The sequence below is a fragment of the Morone saxatilis genome, unplaced genomic scaffold (genome assembly GCF_004916995.1).
Source record: "Morone saxatilis isolate NCDOM2014 unplaced genomic scaffold, NCSU_SB_2.0 Contig4, whole genome shotgun sequence".
In the NCBI taxonomy this organism is placed as follows: domain Eukaryota; kingdom Metazoa; phylum Chordata; class Actinopteri; family Moronidae; genus Morone; species Morone saxatilis.
Genome location: NW_023339984.1, coordinates 2,365,372 through 2,375,277, shown reverse-complemented (window position 1 = coordinate 2,375,277; position 9,906 = coordinate 2,365,372). Strand labels below are relative to the sequence as shown.

Sequence of the window (9,906 nt, the reverse complement as noted above, 5' to 3'; positions counted from 1 at the left end):
ACACACACACACGCACGCACACCCTGGATCACTTTCACCATGCCTGTTTTTATACTACAATGAGAACAGCCAAGCTCTCTTTACTGCTCCATTTACTGTTTCATAGTGCTTTGTGCAAACCTGTGCAATACTTTACGTCTACTGGGGTGGTCAGAAAACTAACTGTGTGTGTGTGTGTGTGCCATTAAAACCTAAAGCAGGCTCTCCAGATCACCAAAGACGATGAGGGAAAATGAAGTGGCACGGAGCGAGGAGGACCACCCTCAGACAAGGCCCGAGGGCGAGCAGAAAAGTACCTCGTCGTGCAAACAAACAACCCACGCCCTTCCTTCTAAAACTCACTCCTGTCTCTCTCCCTCTCTCTGTCAGTCATTCAACTCCCCCTTTCACTTGCATTTTCTTTAGCCTTTCCCTCACTTTGCCAATCCTTCACTCCAGCTCCATTGTGCGGGACAATGGGCATGCGTTTGTGCATTTTTTGCAGTACTCTGGATGGGGCAAATCCTTCTTTTCCAGCACAAAACACATTTTGTCAGTCAGTTGTCTGACATTTGCAAACATATACTTTCAATTATATTTACATGAGATGTATTCTTAGCTGTATAATTTGCCTCCAACCGCATTTGCTGTGTCAACACTAAGCTTGCATGACAAATGATAGCAGCTCTTTCCAAAAAAAACAATTAATCCCTACACCCACGGACAAATCACCCAGACATGAACGAGGGATGTTTTTACTGTGAGGTATTCACACTTCCCGGAGCTCAGAACAAAGGGCTTTTTCCTGGGTGAGGTGTGTGTGTGTGTGTGTTTGTGCAAGGCAACGGGGTCATGTTTGGGTCTCGGAGAGAACTTGAGACCCTGAGGCTCCGTTGTTGTTGTCGCTGCAAAAAATGCTTAGCCAGGAGAGAGGGAGGAGGGTTTTCTGCCCTCTTCCCAGAATACAGCTGTGGTGATTGACAGCCCACTGACAGACGCTGTCACACTCTAGGTGTCTGCGTGTGTGTTTCAGGTGTCTGTTTCTTGTTACCAACAGGCTCTTGGACATTTTGGGGATGTGTTTAGTCTGGGCATTTGACAAGCTTTCAGGTCAGGATCTGCCTCCACACACACACACACACACACACACACACACACACACACACACACTAACAAGGCTTAAAAGATTGTGTGTCATAATTTGAGCATGGAATATCTGTGGTGCTACAGTCACACACACACACATCATTAAAGTAAATCCACCAGTGTCTCTCGCTGAGTTTACACATTGGTTCCCTTGAGAAAATGTGTCTTGCTAATTACAAACCATCATCACCATAAAGCCACGCCAGTCATCGTTGATCATCACCGCCTCTTTGTCAGTTCACTTAGACAAGTGAGAGTTTGCAAACACCGTGAAGGTCGGACCGACTCGCCACAGAGGAACTAGCATCAATTCTCATATTCTTGCAATGCAGTTTTGCCCATTTCAGCATCTCCACACAACACACATGGCAAATCACTCTAGTATGGGGCTTTTCTTAGAGCTGGTACGACGCGTGGTGTGACTCGCAGTGTCACAACTCAGTAACACTGGAACAGAGATCTCACTGTGCAAAAATGTCACGTCTCACGTCACATTACGCTGAACCATGGCGGAAGAAAGTAAAGGATGGGTTGACCGCAATAAACTTTTTATGAACTGAGTATTGCATATGACTTTTGTGCTTCTTTTGTAATATGGTATTAGGTGCTGTCCACATACAGTGACCTAAGTTAGTTAGAAAAGTTGTTTATTAGCATTAACTCAGGTAAGGCCATATTTAGTGGTTTTAGAGAATGTAATGGTGCAGCAACGAGCCTTGGACTGGAAACAAACAACAGCATTTCTGAGCAACCTAGCTTATTCCGATTTAAAAAGGGTTAAAAAACCAACATTAAAACCAGCCTTTCTTTCTGGAGTTTTCCTCTTGTGCTTTCTTACAAACAAGACTCGGGACTTGACCAAATGACCTGTTCAGCTGGTTATTTTTGGAATATGATTAAAGGACACGGTTTGTAAAGCTCCAGAACATCTTCAAATCCACATCTAAAGACGGATCAGCAGAGGGCATGTCTTCTCCGTTGCACGCAATGCCAGATCCAATTAAAAACCGCCATTAAATCTGTTTGTGAAACTGCAATTGGCAAAATGTCTAGCTACCTGAAAACTCTTTCCATGTCTAAGCTGTGGCACCTGGTGTGCTTCTCTGTTGCAGGTGATATATGCCTCCCCCGGGCGGAACACAGCGCTGACAAAGCCAACGAATGCATGAGAAGCCCAAAGCATTTAATGAGCCGACCGCCCAATCATCTTCGGTGAGCACTTTCTGGGGTTCTGGGAAACTCAATTGCATTGTGGGTTGAGTGTTACAGTAAGATGGCGGTTTTCCTTAATTGAGGTTGGTTTATGGTCTTGAATCGTCATGGTTACGGCCTCCAATGTGCCACCAAAACACAGCAGACACATGATTACATAAGTACCTACACACACACACAAAGGTTTATCAGTAAAAACATCATAAATTTCCAACACTGACGATGACAGCTCGCATAGCATTTGTTAAATGACAGTGTGCCTGAACTTCACACCAAAGCTAATAAATGTGGAGCTGACTCACTACTTCTGAAGCAATTCGTCTATTATTGAGAGTTGATCCACAGATTGGTTAATCTAATGGTTTCAATTCTTTACTGGAGCAATAATGCCAAATATTCACTCGTTGCAGCTTCTCAAATGTCAGGATTTGCTGCTTTTATCCATTTATACACTGAATATTTTTGCTGATAAAGATCATTGATATATGTGAAAGTTTTGATTGATCTTTTTCAACTGCTGTTTCCAAAGTCAAGATTAAACTTGAAATCAAATCAATTACTGACCCTGCTTTTAAAGACTAAACAACTTGTAGCTCTACGTAGCTCTAAACAATGTTTGCAGAGAAATGGAGTTACATTGAAAAAACATTATCTTTTAAAAGGTGAATGGAAAATAGCTAATATTAAAATCTAAAATCTACGGTATTCATGACAAGAACTGCTCCTGATTTGCATTTTCCTGATACCATGGGAAAAATGTCCCGGTACATTTGGTCTGCACTGCTGGTGAAAAGCTGTGAAAGTCGCGCAGTAATACCAGTCATAAATGTTCTTATAAAGGGGTTTGTAAAGCCTCGACTTGGACGAACACCAGGAGAGAGAGAGTTATGAACAGATCAGAGGGCGGGCGACGCTGCATTAGTTTATGATGAAAGACAAGCTGTCTCGCTCTCTCCCCGTTTCTCAGGTCTGTAATTATGAGGTTTGTGTGTTTTCTTCGTTCCATTGGACATGCCAAGCGAACATCACAGAGCGAGGCTGATTGCTATCGAACAGTACAGGTGGTTTACCGTAAGAGCAGATGTTTCCCTGACCGCAAATACACATCTGCAAAACCCTGATCTGAAGGCAGGCGGGGGGAGGAGGGGGGCAGGGTTAGAGATGGAGGGATAGGCCAGTGTTGACGGAGGTTTACAGAAGATGTGAAGGAAGTAGGGTGGGAGAAAGAGGGATTGTCCAATGGCAAGCTAAAGACAGACAGCGATGATGCTCCCCTTGGTATCTCTTTTAAAAAGATAATTAGAGGGTGCTCAGCTGAAAACCACAGGCCAGGGAAAGAGAGGGGGGGTAAACGGGAGGCAGGGGAGCTCCAGCTTTGGGATTCTATCTTCTAGTGGGAATAGAGGATATGTGGTTTCCTTGATTGGACTGGGAATGGTAGCTGCCTGGGTGTGAGAACCGAGTGTCACACTGTACAGAACCTTTTCATTAGTGAGGTTAAGGAAGTTGCAAATCCAGCAAGAGATCATCAAGTTCATCCACTGATTACGTAACAACCCAGCCCAGATAGAAGCAGCGCAGTGGAACTATTACACTGATCTGATCTGCTGGATCAGCCCCACAAAACTCCTGGGCCTCGTGTTAGCTTCCAGGAATGATCCCAATGAGTTCCATACAGTTCAGATTTTAGGTTTGGGGAAAGGAAAGCATGGATATTGGATCAGGAATAGGTTTGTGCAGGTAGTCTAATCCCAGTTCAGATAATGAATGCATCCCTACTGATAATCAGTTCATCAGTGGGTCTACGCTTGTTGTTCCCCATACAGTCATCTTTCATTTCTCTTTCTTCCCATCAGCCAATTAGCAGTCTTAGCACAGACTGAATGGAACTGCTTTAACACTCTGTCTTCTGGCCAGTAGCATCTCATCTTTAAATGCTCCTGACGGTGAATGACAGCAAGCCTCTTCAACTATCAACCCCCATCATACCTCGCCTATAGCACCAGACCGCCGTGCACCCCCTGCACCGCACACACCCCATGTGGGCACTGCGAGTGTAAGCGTGTGTGGTTAAATGACCAATGAGTTCCAAACACAAGTCCGAACAGCGTATAAACACCTAGAAATCACACATGCAAGCCAGATCACGAGTGTGTCCATTTGTCCTAACCTACACCTCAGCCCTTCCTTTGTTGTTGTTGTTGTTGTCTCTACAGGAGGACAGACCTCCCTTAATCTGACAGAGCTCACATACTACACATCACCCCCCCCCGCTACATTAGCTAAACCACACCACACCCCACAAGCCACCAATGCAGCTTTGGTCTTGTAATCCTAAAAGCAGACAGACAGCCTAACAAGCTAACGGGCTCATCCAATTACAACAATAAGCCTATTAAAGACGCCTGGTGAGGCTCATCAGAGATGATCCTCTCTTAATGGACCTAAATGACTATGGTAACCTTCAATGCCAACAATAAATAGGACTGTTTCAACTGTTGGTTGTTACATTTTGAGGCATTTCCAAACATAAATGCTTGGTTGCTGATGTTAAATCAGTAGGCCTGTTGCCAGTTACGTCCTATCAAACTGTCCTATGTGGCATGTGCTCGAGCTTGGCCCGAGATCGCCCTCTTTCGCCCTCTGTTTTTCCAGATGGATACTGACACAAGGCGACGGCCGGGTGGGCTATGATTAGTCGGCCCCAAATTAAAGTCTCTGTTCCCGCATGCCAGCTTACTGACAGGCCGGCTTTGGAGGGAAGGAGGGAGAGATTACAAAGCCATTTCTCCTCATCTCTCCTCTCTACCTCTGCGATCCGTCCGCCCAACCACCAAGGAGGAGAGGCTCGCACGTCTGACACATGAAAGCTTTTAAACTTAAATCATCATTGGGGAGAATGGGCTTTCTGAATGAGGTGGAGAGGGAAAGTGACCCCCAACTCTAAAGTAGAACCAAATGGGCCAGAACGGTGACACCGTGTACCCATTCTGCCCACATCACAGACACCCATTAATTGCTCGTCGAGTCAGGGTTTCCGTGAGGAAAGCTGCAATAATATATGGTAATAAACACTTAAACACGTGCATTTTTACCCCCAAAACATGGTACCCCATAAGTGGGAGATCTCTTGAGCAAGGACTTGCTGAAAGGAATCCTTGACTCGCCAAAGTAGCTTGCTGTGTTTCCACCCCCAGCTCGAGTCAACTGGGAGGGAGAAGCGAGTCAGGGTCAATAAACCACTACATGAATCGGCCTTCGCAGGGCTCAAACACTCCACAATGTATAACAGCAAAGGTTTGGACAACAATTAGTTCATTTCAAAGGAGAGGCAGCGTTCTGCAAACCATCACATATTTTACAACCACATGCTAGTGAATTTCACAGTCCCCTTTCTGGTATGACAGCGCTAGGGTTAGGTCGTTTTCCAGTTGTGTGAACCTGTTTGATTTTGTGCAAAGCGTCTGAGCCAGCATTTGTCATGCTGAAGAAGAGCCACGAAGCAGCTCCCACTGATGTCAACCCTGTAGTTAGCGGATGTACAATACTCAGTGCTGGTCCGGTGTTTCACCTAATATCAAACCAGTCTAAAAATGTTTACATCGGCTCAAGCCTAGACTGCGCCTCCGATCACATGTGATGGCACCAACATTGAGATTTTGTCAGAACATACCATTATCAGTAGTAGCTTGGGTTTCAATGTGTCCCATACATATTTTTCTAGCCTGTAAAGAACATATTTATGGGCACACAGGGGATATTATTGGACATGGAAATGGTTCAAAGTAAAACTATGTTGTGATCAGTTGCTTGGAAATGTGGCCACAGCAATACTAACAGAACAAGGCTGCCTAAAGCTAGAACCTCCAGGCCTCAATCACTACAAGGAAAACTACCACCAATAAACCAAAAAAAGACTAACGCATTAACTAATGGGTATGTTGGGAGCTGGGAAACTGGGTTGGGTTTACATACCTGCATATTGGTTGCCTTTAACTCACATTAGTTTAACCCTTGTCCAAATCCAAAACCAAAACATGATCTGCTACATTCCCATGTGCCGCTGAGATGTGATTACAACCCGTCTACACAATGGATGTCTGTCAGAACCTCACCAAATGCCGGGCAGAGGAGCGCCGGGCTACCTGACACCCTGCAGCTGCTAGCCGAGGTCCTGTTATTGTAGGACTCCATTCACTGCTACAGGGAGGAGACAGAAGAGATATGGAGCATTGGTGTTGTCATTCCAGGATCATGTTAGGAAACCTCTGGCTGCAGTGTGGAGTTACCCCAATGTTGACCTGGACTGTGTAATACCTGACTGAGCACCGGCACATTTGCTGAGCTGGGAAATATGATAGAAAATAAACCAAGGGAACGAACAGCAATGCTTTTAATAACTTTTATTAATAGAGCTGCTGAGGTAGATGGAATCTGACCTGATGAAGGAAAATAAAAGAACTTTACCACTGGTTTTACACAGGTTTATCAATGCATTAAGACCGACTGGGGGAAGCAGGTTTAGACGGCAGAGTTTTCAAATGAAGGCCACATGGGGACAAAGGCAGATGGTAATACCCCATAGGTCAGCAAAAGCAATACAGTAAAGACTATCCCTGATTTGATGTCTCCGTGAAGCATGCAAGATCATATTTGTTGTTTATGTGTCTGGATCTGTTGTCTAGCAACGATGAGGTAATGAAAACCAGACGTGTTTTTTAAGGTCACAATGCTAGAAAACAAGGAATTAGGTTACATAACAGTGGGCTTTGTTAGAAAGGATAAAACTGCAACACAAATATTAAAAAACAGACAAAGCGAATGTTAGCACCAGCTACACAGTAAGTTATCAGGCAGCATGTCAGGATGAGAAGAGTTTAACACGGGAGGTCAGTGAAGGTGACGGGGAGCCTCTGTTGCAGGGACATTCCACGCTGAGCACTTGAGTCCTCAGCACTGTCTACTGTCTGCAAGCTTATGTAGCTCTCCTGTTTAATCCTAGAATCATTCCACCAAATGCCACTGTGGTGAGCAGCAGCAATGAGCAGCCTGAAGTCAGCCTAAAAGTTTCAGTTGAATCAATTTAAGTGCGACTTGGAATGCATAGCTTAAGGTCTTAACTCCTGAGGACGGGAGTCCCATGCAGAGGTCTCGCTTCGCTTTTATGAGGCCTGCACTGTTGCATGAAGTGAAGCCACATTAAATTGCCAGATGATCGAATGGAGTTTGGCGTGAAGTGCATACAACATAAACACTAAGCAACCTCCCACAACCCTAATGACACTGTCAGGAGCCAGCCGTCTCTCCACAGTCTCCTCTCTCTGACTCCCTCCCATTCTGTTGGAGGAATAACACCACCTTTTATTTTGAAACTCTGCATTGAGCTGAAAGTCACCACTGGCTCTCCCAATTTGTGAACACAGAGTGCTGAAGTGTGGGCAAAATATCATCCGGCAGTCGCGTGGATGCTCTAAATAAAGTTTCACCCTAATGGGATACTATCAGCGCGTGGTGCTGTGTGCGCTCGCGTGCTGCTGTGTGCGCTCGCGTGCGTGTACGTGCAAGCGTGCGCGCGTGTTTTCAACGACACACTGCTTTAATACAGTTAGCCATTGGCTAATTTAAACACACTGTCAAATAAAGAATACAATTGTAGCAATTTTATAGTGAAGTTTTGTAAGTCATTACTAGGTCAAACTGTTTAATGAGGCTGTTAGCCTTAATATTACTGAAGTTGGAGGAAAAGTTCAGTAAATCTTCAAGTAAAAGTACAATATTCAGAATACAATCCCATGAAATGTCACAGAGACATTAATAACGACAGCAGGAACAGCAAACCAAAACCGTTATGAGCAAACGAGGTGGGGATATAAGGTACAGATGTTCGGTGCGAACTCTAGATGCTAGCAGCTCATGGAAGCCAGACTTTGGTAGGTTTATGTGGCTATTACAGTGTGAATACAGTGTGAATACAGTGTGATACGGACGCTGGAACCTCCTGACACACATGTTGGTGTGAATTAGAGCGTCCCAGCTGCTAAAAAGAAGCCCCAGGTTGAGCCACTCACCCCTGTTGGAAGTGAACAGAACAGGGTCGCTCCTCATCGTGAAGTCAAACTCATCTAATCCGCCCGACGACACACAGGAGCAGGCGCGTGCCCAGCGGCTCCCCGGCAGCAGTAAAATCCACACACACACACACAGACACACACACTGAGACTATGAGCCGTTTGAGCCTTCGGTTTCAACCTCCACTTATTCGTTTTGTACCGCGCCGGCCACTGAGACGTCTCTCTTTTTCTTTCAAACTTTTTCTCCGGATCTTTCTACTCCTCCTCCTCCCTTTCCCTTCTTTCCTCCTCCCCTGCTCTTCCCCAAATGTCTCTCTACCCCACTCTTTCTCTCTCCCGATAACTGCCTGCATGGATACTTGTGCTGCATTTAAAGACCATCGGAAATAAGCAATCTTTCACTTTATTGCCGACCAGAGTATTGCATTTAAAGAGATTTCTCTGAAATTTAAAATGTCGTAGTCATTACTACATCAAGTAGCAGCTTACTCTGACAAAATAATAGAATAAATATTAATAATCATATTAATAATGTATATACCAGTATTTATGTTGCACCATTATTGCAGCGCTGCACCACTACAGCATATTTAATTTATCTGTGATGTTTGTAAATGTATTATGTATTGTTTTAATGGCCTTGTTGTAAAGCCAACTTTGGGACCTTTCGGCTATTGTTAAAGGGCTCATACCACAATACAACTTGATTGATTGATTGATGATTAACCAGTCAATTGAGAACCAATTCTCATTGATAATGACGACCTGGCCAAGACTCAAGGACAAGATAATATCAATAATATCATTACTAATAACACTAATAGGTTTTTAATATGTGAATTAATATTAAAATGATAACAGTAATGCTCTAAAACAATAATATTGACCGTTAATAATAATACATCTGATATTGCATGTCCTCTTTGCATTAAGAAAATAAACGGTCCCCCTACAGTCTATATCCACATAAGGCACATCAGTGCGCACATCTGAAAAGGAGACTTACCTTAGTGCCCCTGAAGGCAGCATATCCCTCCTTATGGGAATAAGCCTTTCAAAATCTCAGCCTCCAGTGGCCTTGTTGGTAACACTACTTATTATTTCTCCATTCAGTTCAGTTACACCGGGACATAAATTCAGGGTAAAAAGTGAGAAATAAAGACAGTATATGAACACATCCAGACCCATCATTCATAAACACTGACCTCTGAGCAGCAGGAGAACTCCTTAATTGATGCTGGGGTGGAACTTAACTAGGGCCTCCACCTATGACCTCATTATTAGAAATTGCTTATAATTGTAATTATCTACACATTTAAGCTTACTCTTGCGCTCCTTGGTTGTTACTCTGGAGAAAAGCAAGTAAATTCAAAATGTCAATGATTCTCCTTCTTTAAACCCCCTGCGCTGCTGCCAAAGTTTGGTTTATCAAGATGAATTCAAACCCTGTAACCTCAAAACTCCTTCAGATTGCTCGCAACCAGCTTTAGTTATACTT

General features: G+C 44.1%; 1 protein-coding gene across 5 annotated transcripts in view; it reads right to left on the bottom strand.

Annotated features, from left to right (window-relative positions):
- Positions 1 to 9,906, bottom strand: part of afap1 (actin filament associated protein 1) — an 85,410-nt gene that overhangs the window by 48,159 nt on the left and 27,345 nt on the right. For 2 of the 5 annotated variants that reach the window (XM_035675196.1, XM_035675197.1), the window contains exon 1: positions 8,406 to 8,730. The exons of 1 other annotated variant lie outside the window; for it this stretch is intronic. In XM_035675196.1, coding sequence (XP_035531089.1) covers positions 8,406 to 8,442 — 37 coding nt within the window. In that variant the 5' untranslated portion in view covers positions 8,443 to 8,730. Of the gene's footprint in view, positions 1 to 8,405; positions 8,734 to 9,906 lie in introns of those variants that run through there. 2 more of the 5 variants (XM_035675194.1, XM_035675198.1) reach the window with 2 other exon arrangements.